At 35.5% G+C, this 19142-nt stretch overlaps 1 protein-coding gene across 2 annotated transcripts; it reads left to right on the top strand.

Annotated features, from left to right (window-relative positions):
• Positions 1 to 2392: 2392 nt before the first annotated feature.
• LOC140921525 (tubulin beta-1 chain-like) lies at positions 2393 to 11249 on the top strand. Of its 2 annotated transcripts, XM_073371529.1 has the most exons (7): positions 2393 to 2643; positions 3053 to 3132; positions 6458 to 6563; positions 7133 to 7243; positions 8091 to 8548; positions 9456 to 9950; positions 10886 to 11249. In XM_073371529.1, the coding sequence occupies exons 2-7, from the start codon at positions 3076 to 3078 to the stop codon at positions 11018 to 11020; spliced, it is 1362 nt and encodes a 453-aa protein (XP_073227630.1). In that variant the 5' UTR covers positions 2393 to 2643; positions 3053 to 3075; the 3' UTR covers positions 11021 to 11249. The 2 variants fall into 2 exon arrangements, with proteins under 2 accessions (XP_073227630.1, XP_073227628.1); XM_073371527.1 differs by lacking the exon at positions 2393 to 2643 and having other exon boundaries at positions 2761 to 3132.
• Positions 11250 to 19142: the final 7893 nt, after the last annotated feature.

Consider the following 19142-nt stretch of genomic DNA (forward strand, 5'->3'; position numbering starts at 1 on the left):
GTTTAAGAGTCGTTTATTGTTGGTCAGATCGGTCAAATCGCTTAACAGACGGACGACCAATAACACCGAGACTTTTGGAACCGTCGGAAGGTTTTTTAATGTTTTTTGTTGTTGTTGTTGTTTTGTTTTGTTTTTTTTTGGGGGGGGGGGAGAATTTGCTTCTAATCGATTGCTGTAGGCTACGGTATGCAACCGCTAACAGTAAAATAAGTTGAAGCCATTCATGCCAAAAAAAGGTTTAATTGGTCGTCAGAATTGTGGAAAACACTTCCAAAGGCAGCGATGATCTTTTTAAACATGTCTTGAAAGTTTAATGTGTAGATCACTTACCTACGCGAGCACATTCTTGAAAAACTAAAGTGTCGTTAAAATTCAAGATGGCGGCCATCTTGATCGCCGTTATGTATGCATAGAAACTAGTGGCGGAGTCTCGAAATGTCAGCTGCTTTCTCAGGCTCGAAGAAAGAGGCGCTTAATGGAGAACACATGAAGTCACGATTTTTTTTCGGGTCATATTACATCATCGCTCCAGTTCCCATTGTCCTATTGTGGTAATGTTGTCGCAATTACCTTAGGCGCGTCCTCTCCCGATCCGGTCGCAGAAAAAGATGTTTACATTTCACTGCTTATTTAAAGTTTCATCGTTTGGTCCAGTGGAAAAGATGGACTTACACAAGCATCACGTGTGGAAAAATCACGTGTGTCCTGAGAGGATGATAGAGCGGTTTTCATTTGAGTGTCGAAAAGTAATTGGTTTTGCACTTTCTACACGATGCGATTGGCTTAAAAGATTCGCGCCACCTTTTCATCCAATCAGAAGTAAAACCAAAGCCAATTGTGACGCGCTCGCATGCATTTTCCCGCGCTTTGCGTCAGCCACATGTAATTACTTCGAGTTTTGATTGGTTCAATGTATTGTCTGTGTCCTATGTGATTGGCCAGAGTAATTACTTTGGTTTTGGTTTTACGACACTCAAACGAAAACCACTCTATCAAGGACAGAAAGAAAACTTCAACCCCAGCTTCAAAAAATTTACACTGTTTACGTTTTCTGTTGTTGTTATTATTCGTTTTGTCCGCTTAGCCTGCTGTGCTGAAGAAAATAATAGGCAATAGTAGGTGAAAAAGATTGAGCAAGAAAACTAAGTTACGCATAGAACACAAACGCAAACTGGAACAGTTAGAGTTAGTCCCTCTGTTCTCCCGCAAGTCCTAGTCACTCGCACAACTAGATCTAACAGCAAGCGTAATGTCACTCACTTTATTTCAAGGAAATGTAATACTGTCACTTTTCAAAGATCCTCTTAATAGAACCACCAGAATCTGGAACATGCTAGCAAATGATCTTCAACTTTCATGCAACCTTTAGATCAGCCAATTCAAATCCATCATGTACAAGTGTTACGTGGATGCCGTAGAACGTAACTACGACCCAGAGAACCCACGATCCTAGAAAACCATCTGTCCGTCATGTAACATTTCACTTAACGTGTTTGGTCGTCTCCGTTGTTGTTTGTAATTGTCGCATGAAGTTTTACTGTTTCTTACATATCTTTTAAGCTCTGGGACCACTGTAATTGGCTCACCGCTGTTGTGGCACGCTGCCTATTAAGCATCAGTATTTATTATTCATTGTTCAGTAACAGGCGAAGCTAATAAAAAAGAATAAAATAAATAAAAAACACAGGCAAAAGCTCAAACCCCTAAAAAGATCATCTACTTCAGGTGTCATTGTCGCATATCATGGTAGAAAAACCGGCGGAAAGTTAAACAATAGATCTAACGTTCTGCAAGAAAGAATACAGAATATTTTTCATAACTTCAAAAAGATAGAGACGAGTTTAGATACGGCTGAATTCCTGTCTATTTACTGTTTTTTTTTTGTTTTGGTTTGTATTGGTTTGTTGATTGAGTCAAAACTGTGCGTTTTGTTTTGGTCGTGGCTACATGGTCTAATTTTCGATCGATAGCCTTGAAAAGTCACGCAGAAAGTTTTATTTGAAGTTTTGAAAGGAGGAGCTTTATTTTACAACCTTTCAAGAAAAAAGAAATAGAAAAAAGGAAACTTTAGACCTAAAATTTTGAAGTCGAAATTTCCAGATCCTTAGCCATATACCTGTTTCCAGTCCTTGCGATAATATAGTAAGCCGAATTCCTAAGTAGTAAAAACACAAAATTTGCAAGGTTTTTTGTCGTCAATGTGGATTATGATCAGTTTGAAATGGTAAACTTTTCAGACCTCTAAAAAGTATGAGCGAAATTGATGATTTATATTTCTATTTATTTTCCTTCTGCAGGTTTAAAAAAAACATTCCTGTTTTTGTTGATCCAACCAATGCCACTGGCGTTCAAAAAATTCACATGACCCGTGACCAATAGAAATACGACAGCTCCATTGAAAGGTTTATTAACTTAAAAACTGTTACTTTACTGCGATGAGAAACACCATGAATGGACCACCCCCCTCATCCAAATTAAACATGGCCATGGTAAATTATTTATGCCTTCAGACAATTGATAGAATGTAGCCCATTTCAAATATGTCCTAATGGCTTTGGTTTTAGAGTACCATTGAGATCTGAAAAGATCTAAATACCATCAAAATGCCATTTGGAATCAATCAACTAGAAAGACGTTTTCAAGGTAAGATGCTTGCATGTGACAGAAAATTAGAAGAAATTGACAATTTTAAGCACCGCACATGTATTTAAACTTTCACGCAATTGTCTGTAGTCGCGGACGCATAAAAGGGTTATAGTCTAGGGCTTTTTTGACGTGTGTGCTAAACGCCATGATGTTAACTCACGGAACTATTGGTAGATATCTAATGACAGGGTGTTTAACTGTTCATAACTTATAACTACTGATAAATGGCACTTAAGGCGAGAAACTTGACCAAGTTAAGTAATAATATTTAATGAGATGCGTCTCTTTGGAACGAAGCAAGAACACGGCTAACCAGCCAACTTGTTGCTAATGAGTTGAAGACGATGTGCAGACTTGTCCCCGTATTTTAAAGTGATTATATTTTCCACACAAATCTCCCCGACAGGAACAAGCTGATAATCAGTTAACATGAGAGACATAGTTCACATCCAGGTTGGCCAGTGTGGAAATCAAATAAGTTCCAAGGTATGATACATGTATAGCCATGAAACACTGAAGTTGATCATTACCTTAACTATGGTAATGAAACCCCCAAGTTGAAAAGTCCTAATAAATTTTTTGCACAGGTGTCTTTCTTACTAAAAAAGCCTTTATACTTGGGCGAATATGCGTAAAATTTTGAACAAAAACAATTCTTTAGAGAGACATTATAAACTTCAAAATACTACTTTGTCACGCATTGTAGACGTGAGTACACATTTCGCGACAGCAGTGCGCAGATGAGGGTCTCTATTTTAGACCAAGTGATATAATACAACTAAGAAATAGCTAGAAATTCCAAAACATTATGAACGAAAAATGTAATTTCCAGATCAGTTGCATTAAGAGAAAGCAAGCTGTTTAATAACTTAAGAAATGTGTTTCGAGCGGTGGAAACATTCGAGTTGTAACTTTCAGAATGTCAACCAATTTTAAGCCAAATGAAGCAACTACAATTGTACCCCACTCTATAGTTTCTACTCACTTAGAAGAAAATAAATCAAATCGTGAAAACTGCACGCTCCACTTAAGATTGCCCAGGGTTAAAAGTTCGATCAGCTGCAAAGGGCAGCTTTATTTATTAATTAATGATTGTTAAAAGCATTTCTACGGGTTTTAACTTCTCCAGCTTGGGCTAAGGAAGTGAAAGTTCGATTAAACGCATAAAACAAACCTTCCTCTACGCATTCAAGCTTTTGCCTCTCTCCTTCTATCTGCGTAAGCGAGGTCTCAAGCCCGATAATTTTGGACTCACTCTCCTTGTTATTGTTGTTACGGAATTGAAGACTCGGAGCGACCACAGAAGTAATATAAAAAGGGAAATTCCACCAAGAACCTAATCTTCTGCTTATCCAAACGCGTGATGGAAATTTTTTGATAATAAGGAGTTAGTTGTATTGAATGATAAACAATTTATTTTGTACTCGACGGCAAGATCAAGGGAATTTTGCTCTGACATAAGCACGGGATACGGATCGCTTCAAAAGTTATCGACTATGACAACGCACTCATCCGAAAACGCTAACGTCAAAATTAAAGAAAAATCGTAATTTCAGTTTGAAAGTACTACTGAAGAGGGTTAAGGTTAATGTTTACTCCAGAGCGAGAATTTTTCCGAAGACTCAAAAGATCGAGCAAAGTACATTGGCTTCATAATGGATAGTTCTTCTGGAGCGATAAGGTGAACTACTTCGTCGGTGACCGCAGGCTGAAGCATGGCTACTATTATAAGTACGCTTCCTTGTTAGAAGAAATCGCAGTTTGATTTACTAAGCTCAAGGCGGGAAAAAAAGCTTTTGATTTTTCGCTCAAAAACATATGTCAACTGCAAGATATCCACCTGCTCTAAAATCGAGCAGGTCACTTAAATCCTAAGATCTTTGTTGCGGGTTTTCTAAGTTATTTACTTTAAATTTGACAACATACAAAATAGTTTTTAGGCGAAGTGGTGACTTTTTGGGAAGAGAAACTGCATTTTTTGTAATTTAAACCAAGAAATGCTCTAAAGGTGTTGTCATCTACCTTTTAACGAAATTTTAAAAGAATTATCACACAAGGCCCCTTTACTTTAAAGAATTTTAAATTCAAGATAATGGCTCCGCCACCTGCTAAGCGAGACGTGCAAATTCACCTGTTGAAGAACATCGTTGAAATTCAGAATTTCACTTTCGAAGTGTTTTTTTTTCTCTAAAACATAAATTTTATAAAGCTTGAGATTAATATATGACTAAAGGGTTCGGTCCGTCAAGGCGCATTACCGATAGCGTCCGCAAGTATGTTTTGGTCAGCATAAGTCTTAAGTCTAAGTCTTAAAATCGTCACATGTAAAAGTTACAAGTTTAACTGTGTTTTTAAACGACTCTTGAGTTCTTCGCAGTAAGTCGCTCTGTAGGAGGGAATTAAAAACGTGAAAGGCACTTCTTATTTCTTGGTTTCAATGCCACTGTAAGCAATTGTCTCTAAGAAAAGAAAATTTTGATTTTTTCATTTCTCCCTCCCATCTCTTAACAGGCGGTATTAGTATTATTATCAGTATTATCACTGGAACAGAATATGTTAACCTCCAGTAGTGAAACAAGCCTCACATTTGAAATGAATCGAGTGCAGCAAAAATGTAGAGAGTGAATTGAATCGTTATTCAATACTTGAAAAGGAACAACAACTTCCTAGTGTATAGTTTGTTTGTCTGTTTATTTATGTCAAATCAACTTTGTCGGGAAACAAACTGCAAAGCATTCTTTCAAGTCTAGTCAGTAAAAGAACAGAGAAAGCAAGGAAAGAGTTTAAACTGAGGAGATGATAGAGTTAACGTTTTACTTCAAAACTAAGAATAGAACATTCTAGCAAGAATTCGTGATTAGCGTAGTGAGAGAATAAAGCATATATGTGTGTCTGACAAGCGCAGTAAAAGCCTGAAAACTGAAAACTTTAGTTATTTCATAAGGTTGAAAACATGGCCAGCAGTCATGTACCGCTCATTAATACGTGAAAATAAAGGGCTTAAAGTTTCTCAGCAGGTTCTTTCGATGTTGGCCTTTTCTGGGAGTATCTTGGACCTAGCTGCGCATTTCCGGTTGTATATATTATTTTTATAGAGATCTTCATCTACATGCAATAAATCTATTTGCAAAATCCTAATCAGGACAGTTCACAATGCTTGGGAATTTTTGGGCCCCTACCTCTTTAATGCTGACTTCCAAGAGGTCAATGCCTAAGCAAACCAGTGAAACCAACATTGGGCGGATGGCAATGATTTATTTACTCGCGTACACAGACTTGGTGTATCTTGAGTTTTCCGTTTTGCTGTTAAGTGACATTCAGGGGTAAATTTATACGCGTTGTTGTCCATCATAAGTGAGATCAATGATGCTTCGATATTAGTTCCCAAAAAGGAGGTTAACAACCAGCTATCGATCTGGAGCGAGCAAGCGCAGTCAATAAAAGATATATAATATGGCCAAAAGTTTTTTTAGAGAAAAAAGCGGCTAAGCCCCTACGTGAAAAAAAAAAAGCTCAGCTCATATTGCCCCGCTTAGTTAGCCAATCATTTGCAGAACAAAGGACCCGCTTCATCTTGCCCCTTGAGGAGCCAGCGACAAATTATATTTTTACATGCAGTGAACACCACCAAACTACAGTTCGCTAGTTCGCTCCCTTAAATTCTGACTTATCTTACAGTAAAGCACTCCGTGCAACTGGATTTGAGGGTGCACAACAACAGTCTTGAAAATAGGGGTTCAAAAAACAACATCAAGAACAAACAGAGTTAGTAGTGAAACAGTGAAATGAATAGTGTTCTTTTGTCCTATAGTTTTGGGAACTTATTTCTGATGAGCACGGCATTACGCCAGATGGTCATTGTAAAGGGCAAAGTCCACAAACAGACAGGCTAAACGTTTACTTCAGCGAAACATCGGGTTAGTACTTATTCAGCCAGAAGGCCTTGTAACCCTATGTCCCTGTTTCGTCTTCCTTCCGAGTTCATTCCCCAAACACAATCAAGTTTATTTCTAGCTATTTGAAAACGCTATTCTGTCTACTTGAAGAAGCTTCTAAGTTTCAAGGAGAGTGGCTGCTGCAATTTAAGATTCCATACCAGCTACCGGTTAAGGGTCCCCAAAACAAAGTGGGTCTCCAAAGACCCTTGGAGACAGAGCTTTTGTTCGTGTTGGCACCTCACTGTGGGACAGTTCTTCCTTCGGCTATCAGTGGTGTCTGGGGTGTTTAGGGTATTGAGCATTCTCCAAAGACTTTTTTTTTTCGTATGCCATTTGCCCAGTGAGCCAATTCTTGTACTGAACAGTGAGATTGCAGTGTGTTTTATTTTTTAAATTCACTGAGTATACTATTTGTTATCTGTTAGCGTTTGTCAGCTTTTATTAGTGCGCCTTAGAATATTTATGTAGTTAACGCTAAATAAACAAAATATCGTTATCTTTATCTGTAAGTCTAAAACCATTCGTGTGCGTTTCGCTTTTATATGAAGATGGCAGGTACATCCCCAGGGCAGCATGCTTGGATCTCGAGCCAGGCTCTATTAATTCACTTCGTTCCTCGAAGTATGGAGGACTTTTTAGCCCCGATAACTGCATATGTGGTGAGTTGTCTTAGCACTTTGTTTGATTTGTACACCCGGTCGAAATTACACGTTGGAGCTATATGTGTAATATTAATACTGATTTTGTCTAAGACGTATCTAGAAATAAAACGCTATCGTTGAAAAGGCAAACTTGAACTGAAAGTTCATTATGTTTCGCGCAGTTTTTACCGCAACTGTTTTAGATAGAAATGGTCTCCAATACAGTATGGGGAAATATAAAGCTCTAAAATCTTCCGAGGAGTAGCGTTCTAAGGCTGCGTGCAAACGTGCGCAACAAATCCCAAAATTTTTGCGCCAACAATGTTGGGAGCTGTTTCGTGCGTGTTGGCAGTGGTGTGCAAACGGATGCAACAACTCCTAACAATGTTGGGACTTGCAGTGCATCGTGGGATAAGTCCATAAGTCTTTGTAATCCATGCGTAATGAGCGTGCGTGACCCCAACAATGTTGGAAGAGCTGTGCAAACGGATCCAACATTGTGGCGCTACGCTTCGGCGATCACGGAACAAAAGAAATGTTGGGAGTTGTTGGCTCAAAAGTTTGACCGGTTTCAAACTTTGCGCAAACAACACGCAACAACATCCAGCAACATGCAACAGGGTGTGTAAACGGACGCAACATGTAACATCCAATAATGTTGCGTCCGCTTGCACGGGGCTTTAAAGAAACATGCAAAGAAGTTACGATACACGCTCTATAATGGTTAATCGACGAGCTCTGATACAACCATCCCAAATTAAATACGGTAGCTTCAGTCAGTTCGAATATAAGCTGAAGTCTCGATGAATAACTAAAAGCCCACATCACCTTCAAAGCGCCGTTTATTTTTCAATTTTTGATGTAGGTCAGAGCAGTGCAGCAAACAATTGGGCCAAGGGATTTTACACAGAGGGCTCGGAACTACTGGAATCAGGCATGGACTGCATCCGCAAACTTACGGAATTCTGTGATTGCGTCCAAGGCTTTCAGGTTGCGCATTCGTTAGGAGGGGGTACTGGTTCAGGCCTTGGCTCGCTGTTAATGTCAAAGATTCGCGAAGAATACCCAGACAGACTGCTAAGCAGCTTCTCTGTGCTTCCCTCACCGAGGGTGTCTGAAACAGTCACAGAACCCTACAATGCTACTTTAAGCTTCCATCACCTTGTTGACATTGCAGATGCCGCAATTTGTATTGATAACGAAGCATTGTATCATATCTGTTCGAACATTCTCAAACTTAAGACACCCACTTATAGCGAATTGAACCGATTAGTGGCCACCACTATGGCAGGTGTGACAACATCACTCCGTTTCCCTGGTCAGGTGAGTAGCTTAAATAAAATTTTCTCGGGGTAAACATAGTGCAAAAAGTACAAACCACGTGGAAATCAAGGGCAAAGAGAATAAATATATACCGCATTTGTATCCTAGTTTTCATGGGGCTGTTTATTCGGTGGCAAGCTCTTCATTTTTACCCGAGATAATATGATCTAAATCTAATTTTTTGTGAGCAGATATTAATGTAGTAAAGAAACAGGACGTCACAAAAACTGAATTTGTGTAAAATAATAGATTAGCTAGCATACTTAGAGAGAAGAAGATGAAAAAAGCTCCCTTGCCAAAGATCAGTCTGTTGGCGCAAGTTGGTGGGAAGATATAAGCACAGTTATACTTTAAAGACGCGAAACAAATCCTTCTAAAATTGGCTTGGATCGTAAACTGTTCTAGAAGGATTGTTTACACCTAAACTCACGGTGCTTATACCTCCGCCACCAATTTGCATTACCAGGCTGATGTTTTTTTTGCAAGGGAACACTTTTCATCTTGTTCTTTCTAGATATGCCAAACTATCTTATGATTTTACAAATTTAATTTTTGTGACGTCATCAATTTTCTTGTCTATTCAAAAAGGCAAAAATGAACAATATTTAGTTTGAACCTAATTAATTTAAGGCATAAGTTCTATTAAGAAGGGGTCTATCTATAAAGCGATGAAAGGTTCATCTAGAGGCTATAAACATCCCAGAATTTCGAAGAGGATAATGAGGTCTCGAAGCTTTCTAGCGGACTCACGGTCCGTGACGTTGGCCAAAAGTATCGCTGCTCTGCGAATGAGTGATAATATGATTGGAGTTTTATAGCTGAGATAAAACTAGTTTGACTCGATAGTCTTCAAAAGGAGTGCATGTGAGAGGTTTTAGAACTGATTCATTGTCCTCTATCTTGGCAGCTCAACGCAGACCTTAGAAAACTCGCCGTAAACATGGTACCATTTCCTCGTCTTCATTTCTTCATCCCCTCCCACGCACCGCTTATTAGCCAAGGTTCGCAGAGCTTCAGATCATACGCCATCTCCGAACTCACAAGCAATATGTTTGGACCCCAGAACATGATGGTGGCTTGTGATCCAAGACAGGGACGATACCTCACCGCTGCCGCCATGTTCAGAGGCCAGCTTGCCATGAGAGATGTCGAAGAAACCATTTCGGAGATGCAAAACGCGCGTTCGTCAGCATTTGTGGACTGGATACCAAATAACATGAAAACGGCCGTGTGTAATGTTCCTCCCAAAGGGCAAAAAACCGCCGCTACATTTCTGTATAACAGTACTGCCATTCAAGAAGCATTCAAGAGGTTTACAGAGCAGTTTTCTGCGATGTTCAGGAGAAGGGCGTTTCTCCATTGGTACACGACTGAAGGCATGGATATCATGGAATTTACAGAGGTATTCCACCTTTTAGGCCCAGTTCAAACGTCCAACATTTTATGTATCGAACTGCAGACTTCGAACTTAATTATTCGGATGCAATCCATTTTCACAAGTGTGTGCAATGCTTACCAGTAAAAATAAATTATATTAATTTATGCATTAGGTTCGACACATGAAACGTTTGACTTTTGAAACGAATCGCTCCACAGTAGAAAATCCCATGTAGGCCACTCGAACTTAATTCATATGTCGGACGTAATTGAATCAAACGTCGATCTTTTCATGTACTTTATTGAAAGTATAAGGTTCGGCACATGAAAATTTGGACGTTTGAAATGAGCCTTACAATGCATTTCTTCGACTTCTCATCTGAGTATCCACTGAGTTAAACACAGTGGGCAGGGGCGTACCTAGGGGGGGGCCCTGGGGTGCCCGTGACCCCCCCTTGGTAGGCCTTCTTTTGAGCAAACAACCTATATCTTGGCCGTAAAAGCCATTGTTCAAAAGCCCACTTTTAAAATTTGTTTTTTTGTAAAGTATTTTCGTCAACGGCTCTTGTCTTTAGTTAATATGGGCCTTCATGCCGCGATAATACGACTGAGCCCGCCGATACACGAGGGAGAGCATCGGTATAAACCATATATAGTCGACATGACAATCTGGTGAGTAGCCTCTGTGACCCCCTCTTTGAAAAATCCTGGCTACGCCCCTGGTGGGGTTCCCTCAAGGAAATAATTAGTTTGTGTCTTTGCTGTCTGCTTGTGTGTTTTGATCTTTCTTATGATTGGTCAGTACAAAATCAACGTCACATTCTGGAATTTTTCATGTATTCACGTTTTTCTAAATGGTCGCTACGAAAAGAAAATATTGTACCAATGAGCCGAATTTAATATATCTACACCAATAAAGAAAATAATGATAATTTAAGAAATTTTATTTTCAAATTACAGGCCGATTCTAACATGAATGACCTTATAGCCGAATACCAACAGTATGAGGATGCAGGGATTGATGATGTCATCTATGACGAAGACGAATACGAAGAGCTGGTTGAGTTCTCTGGTGACGCATCAAACAACATATAAAGAACGCGTTCAGTCAACTATCAATCTTTTGAAACTCATTTGATGATATTGAATTTCACCATTGAAAACCTTTTGAACAGATTCTAGTTCGTTTGATTCAGGTATTTTAAAGAAGGCGATAGAGTACTAAATGAGAAAATTATTTAGTCATCGTGACGCCTCAATGTCGGCATTCCGATGCATGAGCATAGGAATGGAGGCCTTGCAGTTTATATTCTTTATTCAAGGGTCAGACCCATCCACGCTTATCTGAACATTTTTAAAAGCTGAGATGATTAGCTTTTACATTCACGCTAGAGCCGGGATCTGTAAATCCGCTTTCTAGTCTTGATATAGTATTTCTCATAGACATTTTCACATTTATCCGCTTTGTCTCACTTCACCCATAGCCAAGTTATCTATTCGAAGGCCAATTAGGTCTAATCCTGGGTTAATTGTAAATGGAGCATTCTAATCGTCTTTTCGAGTCCTTCTAACGACTTCATTCAGACTCCCACTGCTGAGGCAAACCTTGCGACGTTCAAGCATTCCATCCATCCAGGAGGTAGCAAAACGCAACCGGAATAAGCTCGAGTTTTTGTGAGCAATGTAGTCCAATTTCGATATATCAAAATTTATACTTGGCTGAGGTTCAGCGATGAATAAAATATTTTTTCTGTTTTATACCACCAAACCAAACCATTTATATTTCAGATATCGAAACTGGTCCATTGGTTCACAGTGCGTCTTCACCCAAAACCTAACTTTTATGGCTTGAACAAATATGATAAGGATATACTAGAGAAAGGCAAAAATTACAACAAAAAATCGTGTATGCCATTTCTTCTCAAACCAAAAGTCCAACTGTTCATTACATTTTGTATCGGCCAAGAACTCTTACATGGTCGGATGAATGATTTAAGTTAAAATAACGTTACTTCCTGGTAATTTTATGCAACAATCTTTTGAAAAGACCAATAGGCCATTTGCATGATGGCGTCATTTTACTACTACTACTACCAGAATCCTTTAGTGTTTGGCTTTCTTGTGCAAATTAGGGCTCTTGTTACTGAAACCTCAAAGGGATTACCAAATTTTAATATGAAAGAAATAACGAAATGAATTCTGGTCTTAGAAGTAAAATGACATCATCTTGCAAATGGCCTATTTACAGATATTCAGACCACGGGAAAAATATTAATTTCAAATACTCTAACTTAACTATTTAATCAAAATATTTCCTCGTTTGAATTTGCTCAAATCCCCCCATAAATTCTTAACAGCCAGATACCGTTGACTATTCTGATGTCATTTGTACCCTGGAAAAATCGACAGAAAGGCGCGGTACCTCAGCCATTTTAGTTAAAAGCTTGAGAATATTATCACCCTTTTTGCCAAGAATAATAGCCCTCAACGGATGAGAACATCCATTTGAAGGACATATGCTCAACTAAACATCAGTTAAAAATCCTGAACGTACCGAAGAAAAGGTAAATAAGAACCTTATTTTGAAAAACAGTAACACAATTATTGGTATGAATGAGAAATTAGGGGGATTGAATAGGTTGTCATCGAGGCGGATGACACCCACCGATATCTGCCTTGCTCTTCATATCATTTCCAGCCTCATTCTGACATCCAAAAGATTAGTTTTTTGTATTTTTTGCTTATGATTTTTGTAACGTAAATAGATCAGTCAGAAATAATTGCTAGTATGCTAATTGTATATAACTCCACTCACACTGCATTTAGAGTGGTTTAAACAATGGTTAAGAACTCTTGGTTGCTTGCTCAGCAACCAATATCACAAAATTTCTATTAGTAGTAACCGAAAGCTAATAAAAGGCACTCGAGAATACAATTCGTGTATGTGTGAAATCATTGCAAATCACTTTCCAAAATCATAAAGATCCTATTTCGAAAGGATCGAAACTTCCTATGATATAAAAAAATTATATTTCTGTAATCTTGAAAGCCTATTGTTTTATCTTAAATATCAACAAAAAATATATGTTTGAGGCTTATTTTGCTCAAAAAATAATCTATGAAAAAATTCACATTTTTGACCAAAATCATGGATTTGGAAAATTAAAATGTTGCCCCTATTTCAAAATAGTTTTTTGTATTCTAAAAACCCTTCTTTTCTCTCTAGAATATCAACAAACAATATTCCTAGGCTTAAATTGCCTAAAAAACAAATTAAAAAACAATTTCAAATTTTTGACCGAACTCATAAACTAACCCCTATGAAAAGAAACAAAGTTTGTAAATATATTTTAAAAAAATCAGTCTCATTGTGTAGAAAGCCTTCCTTTCTACCTAAAATATCAAAAAACAATATACAAAAGCTTATTTCGCAAAAAGAGAAGGATGGAAAACATTAAATTTATTACAGGATTATTTTCTGTCTAGAATACAATTCAGCAATATTTCTAAGCTTATGTTGACCAAACAAAACTAAAACTATGAAACAAACAATTCAGATTTTTGACCAAAATCATAGACTGACCCCTATGCAAAAAATAAAATTTCGCGGCTATTTTAAATCCCATTTTTCTATACCTAAACAGACTTCCTTTCTATCTAGAATATCAGCAAAAATAATTTCTAAGCTCGTAATCTTCAAACAAGAAACTATCAACAATTTAGAAAATTTTGATTGACCTACCCCCTTAAAAAACTCTATTTTTTGACTATTTTCAAACAACATTTTCCCACTTTCTTTCTATCTAAAATATCAAAAATCAATAATTCCAAGCTTATTTTGCCCGACAATAATGTAAGGAAAATTTTTAAATTTCTGACCAAATTCATGGACTAACCCCTTTGCAAAAAATCAAATTTTTCCACTATTTTGGAAATAAAATTAAAGACTTTTTTGAAATTACATTTTTTAGGTCTAGAGAGATTCATTTCTATCTACAATATTAACATACAATATATCTAGCCATATTATGCCTAAAAATAAACTAGTGCGAAGATTTAGATTTTTGACAAAATCTTGGACACCACCCTTTAGAAAAAACAAAATTCTTCGACTATTTAAAACAACATTTTTATGTTTAGAAAAACCTCGTTTTCATCTAAAAAAAATAAAACTAAACTAAATTTTCCAAAAACAAAGAGCGGAAATTTTTCAAATTTCATACCAAAATCGTGGACTAGCCCCTTTAGAAATAATCTAAGTTTTCCACTATTGTCTAAAAAAGGTTTCTTTCTATCTAAAATATCCCAAAAGCAATATTTTCAAGTTAATTTCCCCTTAAACAAAGAATGAAAATTTTTCAAAGTTTTGACGTAAGTCTTGCACTAAGCATTTTCAAAAACATCGAATTTTACAACTTTTTTATAATTACATTGTTTCTAGGTCTGGAGATCCTTATTTTCTATGTACAATATCGACAGTCAATATATATATGTCTTAAATGTTTTTTTTGGACTCATCCCTTTAGGAAAAAACGAATCTTTCCACTATTTGCAACAATATTCTAATAGTGTACAAAAGTTTCCATTCTCCTTAAAAAATCTAAGGTTATTTTACCAAACAAAGAATGTAAATGTCTTAAATTTTTGACCAAAGTCATGGACTAAAACTTTTGCAATTTTTCCCTTATCTTTAAAAAAATTAATAGTCTAAAAAAGCTTCCTTTCTATCTAAAATATTAAACACCAATAATTCCAAACTTGTTTTGGCCAAAAATGAGACAAAGAAATTTTTAAACTTTTGACCAAAATCATCAAGGACTAACTAAACCTAAAAGAATGGACATTTTTATCCTCTGTGTTTTTTGAGCAAAATGATCGTGAAAACATTATTTGTTCATATTCGTTATAGACAAAAATGAATTTAGACTAAAAATGGAATTTTTGAAAAAGTCAGAAAAATCGAAATGTTCCAAAGGGGGTTAGTCCTAGTTTTTGTCAAAAAATGGACATTTTTATTCAGTGTGTTTTTTCGAGGAAAGTAAGCCAGAATACAGTGTTTTTCATATTCTTGAAGAAAATGCATTTAGACTAAAATAGTGAATTTTTTCAAAAAAATCGAAAATTTCAAAAGTAGTTAGTCCATGGTTTTCGTCAAAAATGGAAATTCTCATCCTGTTTGAGAGCAAAATGAGCCAGAAAAGATCATTTGTTCATATTCCTCATAGAAAAAATGCTTTTTAGACTCAAAAAATGAATTTTTTAAAAAGTGAAAAAAATCGACATTTTTCAAACGGGTTAGTCCATGATTTTTGTCAAAAACAAAAGCACATTTTTATCCTATGTATTCTTTGAAAAAATAACCCAGAAGAGACTGTTTCTTGATATTCTTTATAGAAAACATTGCTTTTCAGACAAAAAAATGACTTTTTGAAGAAGACAGAAAAATCGAAATTTTCCAAAGGGGTTAATCAATGGTTTTTGGCAAAAAATAGAGATTTTTTTCCTATGTGCGTTTTTGAGCAAAATAAGCCAGAAAAGATTGTTATCGGACTCGGTTTATATTCTTTATAGAAAAAAATGCTTATTAGACTAAAAAGTTACATTTTTGAAAAAGTAAAAAAAATCAGAATGTTCCAAAGGAGTTAGTCCGGTATATGGTTTTTTGACAAAAAGTGACATTTTTATCCTGTGTGTTTTTTTAAGGAGAAATAACCCAGAAAAGATTGTTGCTAGACGTTCTTAATAGAAAAAAATGCTCTTTGAACTGACAAAATGAAATTTCCAAAAATCCAGAAAAAGGGTTTACTCCATGCTTTTTGTCAAAGAATGGAATTTTTTCTCACGTGAGTTTTTGGGAAAATCAAGAGAGAGAAGATCAATTTTTGATATTCTGGATAAAAAGGAAAGCTCTCAACACCAAAAAAGTCTAAAACGTCGAAATTTTGCAAAGGGGTTAGTCCATTCTTTCTCTCAAACAAAATAAACTTTTTCTAATGTGTAGTTAATGGGCAAAAAAAGCCAAAAAGATCGTTTTTGATATTCTAAATAGGAAAGAATGGTTTTTACACTTAAAAAGAAGACTTTTAAAAAAAGACCAAAAATTCAAAATTTTCCAAAGGGGTTACTCCACGCTTTTTTGCAAAAAAATCAAACTTTTCCTCAAATGTATCTTTGGGTACATCCAGCCAGAAAAAAATTGTTTTTTAATATTCTAAAATGATTGGTTTTTAGACCAGAAAAGAGGACCTTTATAAAAGACCAAAACATCGAATTTTTGCAAACGGGTTAGTCTATGCTTTTCGTCAAAAACTCGAACTTTTTATCAGGTTTTTTTTTTTTAAATCAAGCAACGAAAGATCGTTTTCGGATATTCCAAATAGAAAAGAATGGTTTTTACACTTAAAAAGGAGACTTTTAAAAAAAGACCCAAAAACCAAAATTTTCTAAAGGGGTTAGTCCATGCTTTTCGTCAAAAACTCGAACTTTTTCTCTGGTGTTTTTTTTTTTTAAATCAAGCAACAAAAGATCGTTTTCGGATATTTCAAATAGAAATTAATGGTTTTTACACTTGAAATTAAAGAAGACTTTTAAACAAAGACCAAAAAATCAAAATCTTCCAAAAAGGGTAGGTCCATGCTTTTCGTCAAAAACTCGAACGTTTTCTAAGGTGTTTTTTTTAAATCAAGCAACAAAAGATCGTTTTCGGATATTCCAAATAGAAAAGAATGGCTTTTACACTTAAAAAGAAGACTTTTAAAAAAAGACCAAGAAATCAAAATTTTCCCAAAATTTATCTGAGTCCATGCTTCTTTACAAAAAATCAAACTTTTTCTCAAATGTATCTTTTGACACATCCAGCCAGAAAAGATTGTTTTTTGATATTCCAAAAAGAAAAGATTTGTTTTTAGACCAGAAAAGAGAACTTTTAAAAAAGTAAAAACAATTGAAATCCATGCTTTTTGTCAAAAACTTAAATTTTTTTTCATGTGTATTTTTCATGTGTATTTTTGCGTAAATCAAGCCAGAAAAGATCGTTTTTGGATATTCCAAATACAAAAGAATGATTTTTGAGCAGTAAACAGAACTTTTAAAAAATTCCTAAAAATCGAAATTTTCCAAAGGGACCAGAAAAAGACGACTTTTATAAAAATCCAAAACATCGAATTTTTTGTAAAGGGGTTAGTCCATACTTTTTTCCAAAAAATTCAGCTTTTTCTTAATCGTGATTTTTGGGCAAACCAAGCCAGAGAAAATCATTTTTTAACATTCTGGATAGAATAAAGTGCATTTTAGTCGAAAAAAGTGAACTTTCAAAAAAGGCCAAAAAATCGAAATTTTACAAAGGGGTTAGTCCATGGTTTTTGTCAAAACATCAAACTTTTTCTCAAATGTATTTTTGGGCACAACAAGCCAGAAAAGATCGCTTTTGATATTCTAAATAAAAAATATTGGTTTTTCGACCAGAAAGAGAACTTTTAAAAAAAAAGTCCAAAAAATCGAACTTTTCCAAACGGGTTAGTCTATGCTTTTTGTCAAAAAATCCAACCTTTTCTTATGTAAGTTTTTAAGGCAAATCAAGCCAGAAAAGATTATTTTTCAATATTGTGGATAGAATAAAGTAAGCCTAAGAAACGAAATTTTCCAAAGGGGCTAGTCCATACTTGTTGTCAAAAAATCGAACATTGTCTTAACTGTGATTTTTAAGCAAATCCAGCCAGACAAAATCATTTTTTAGTATCCTGGAAAAAATAAATTACATTTATGTCGAAAAAAGTAAGATTTCAAAACAGTCCAAAACTTTAAATTTTCCTAAGGGGTTAGTCCATGCTTTTTGTCAACAAAACGAACTTTTTCGCCTGTGTTGTTTTTTTTTGGCAAATCAAGCAAGACGAGATTATTTTTCAGTATTGTGAATAGAATAAATTAAATTCCAGTCGAGAAAAGGTCAAGTTTCGAAAAAAGCCTAAAAGTCGAAATTTTCCAAACGCGTTAGTCCATGCTTCTTGTTTTTTCGAAATCAAGCAAAGAAAGATCGTTTTCAGATATTCTCAGTAGAAAAGAGTAGTTTTTAGACAAGATAAGAGAACTTTTAAAAACGTCCAAAAAATGAAACTTTCCAAAAGGATTAGTCCACGCTTTTTGTCAAAAAAAGGAATTTTGTTTCTCAAATGACATCTTTGGGCATATCAAGCCAGAAAAGATTTTTATTTGATTCTCTGAATAAAATAACGTGCAGTGTAGTCGACAAAAGTAAAGTTTAACAGAGTCCAAAAAGCAGCGTTTTTTCGATCCAGAATATCGTAAAAACAATTTCCTGTCCTATATTGCCAAAAATGAAAAGATGGAGAGGTGGCCAATTTTTGAACAAAACATAAACTAACCCCTTTGGAAAAACCTCAATTTTTCAATATTTTGAACGTCTTGTTTTTATAGCCTAGAAAGGCGTTTTTTCGTTCTAGAATATTGTAAAACACATTCTTCTGGCATATATCACCAAAAATGAAAACATGGAAAAATGGCCAATTTTTCACCGAACCCAAAGACTAACCCCTTTAAAAAAATCTCAATTTTTCGATATTTTTTACTTCTTGTTTTTATAGCCTAGAAAGGCGTTTTTCCGTTCTCGGGATATCGTAAAACACATTTTCCTAGCCTTTATTGCCAACAATGAAAAGATGAAAAAATGGCCAATTTTTGACTAAAACCATGGGTTAACCCCTTTGGAAAAATGTCAATTTTTTGACTTTTTGAACTTCTTGTTTTTATAGCCTAGAAAGGCGATTTTTCGTTCTAGAATATCGTCAAAGACATTTTCCTGGCCTATATTGCCTTAAAAAGAAAGGTTGAAAAATGGCCTTTTTTGGACCAAAACCATGGGTTAACCCCTTGGGAAAAATGTCAATTTTTCGACTTTCTAAACTTTTTGTTTTTATAGCATAGAAAGGAGTTTTTTCCTTTTAGAATATCATAAAAGACATTTTCCTGGCCTATATTTCGTAAAAAAAAAAAGTTCGAAAAATGGCCATTTTTGGACAAAAACCATAGGTTAACCCCTTTGGAAAAATGTCAATTTTTCGACTTTTATAACTTTTCCTTTTTATAGCCTAGAAAGGTGTTTTTTTTGATTTTAGAATATCGTAAAAGATATTTTCCTGGCCTATAATGAATAAAAAAAAAAGTTGGAAAAATGGCCTTTCTCGAATCAAAACCATGGGTT

This window comes from Porites lutea, chromosome 12, assembly GCF_958299795.1.
Source record: "Porites lutea chromosome 12, jaPorLute2.1, whole genome shotgun sequence".
In the NCBI taxonomy this organism is placed as follows: Eukaryota; Metazoa; Cnidaria; class Anthozoa; order Scleractinia; family Poritidae; genus Porites; species Porites lutea.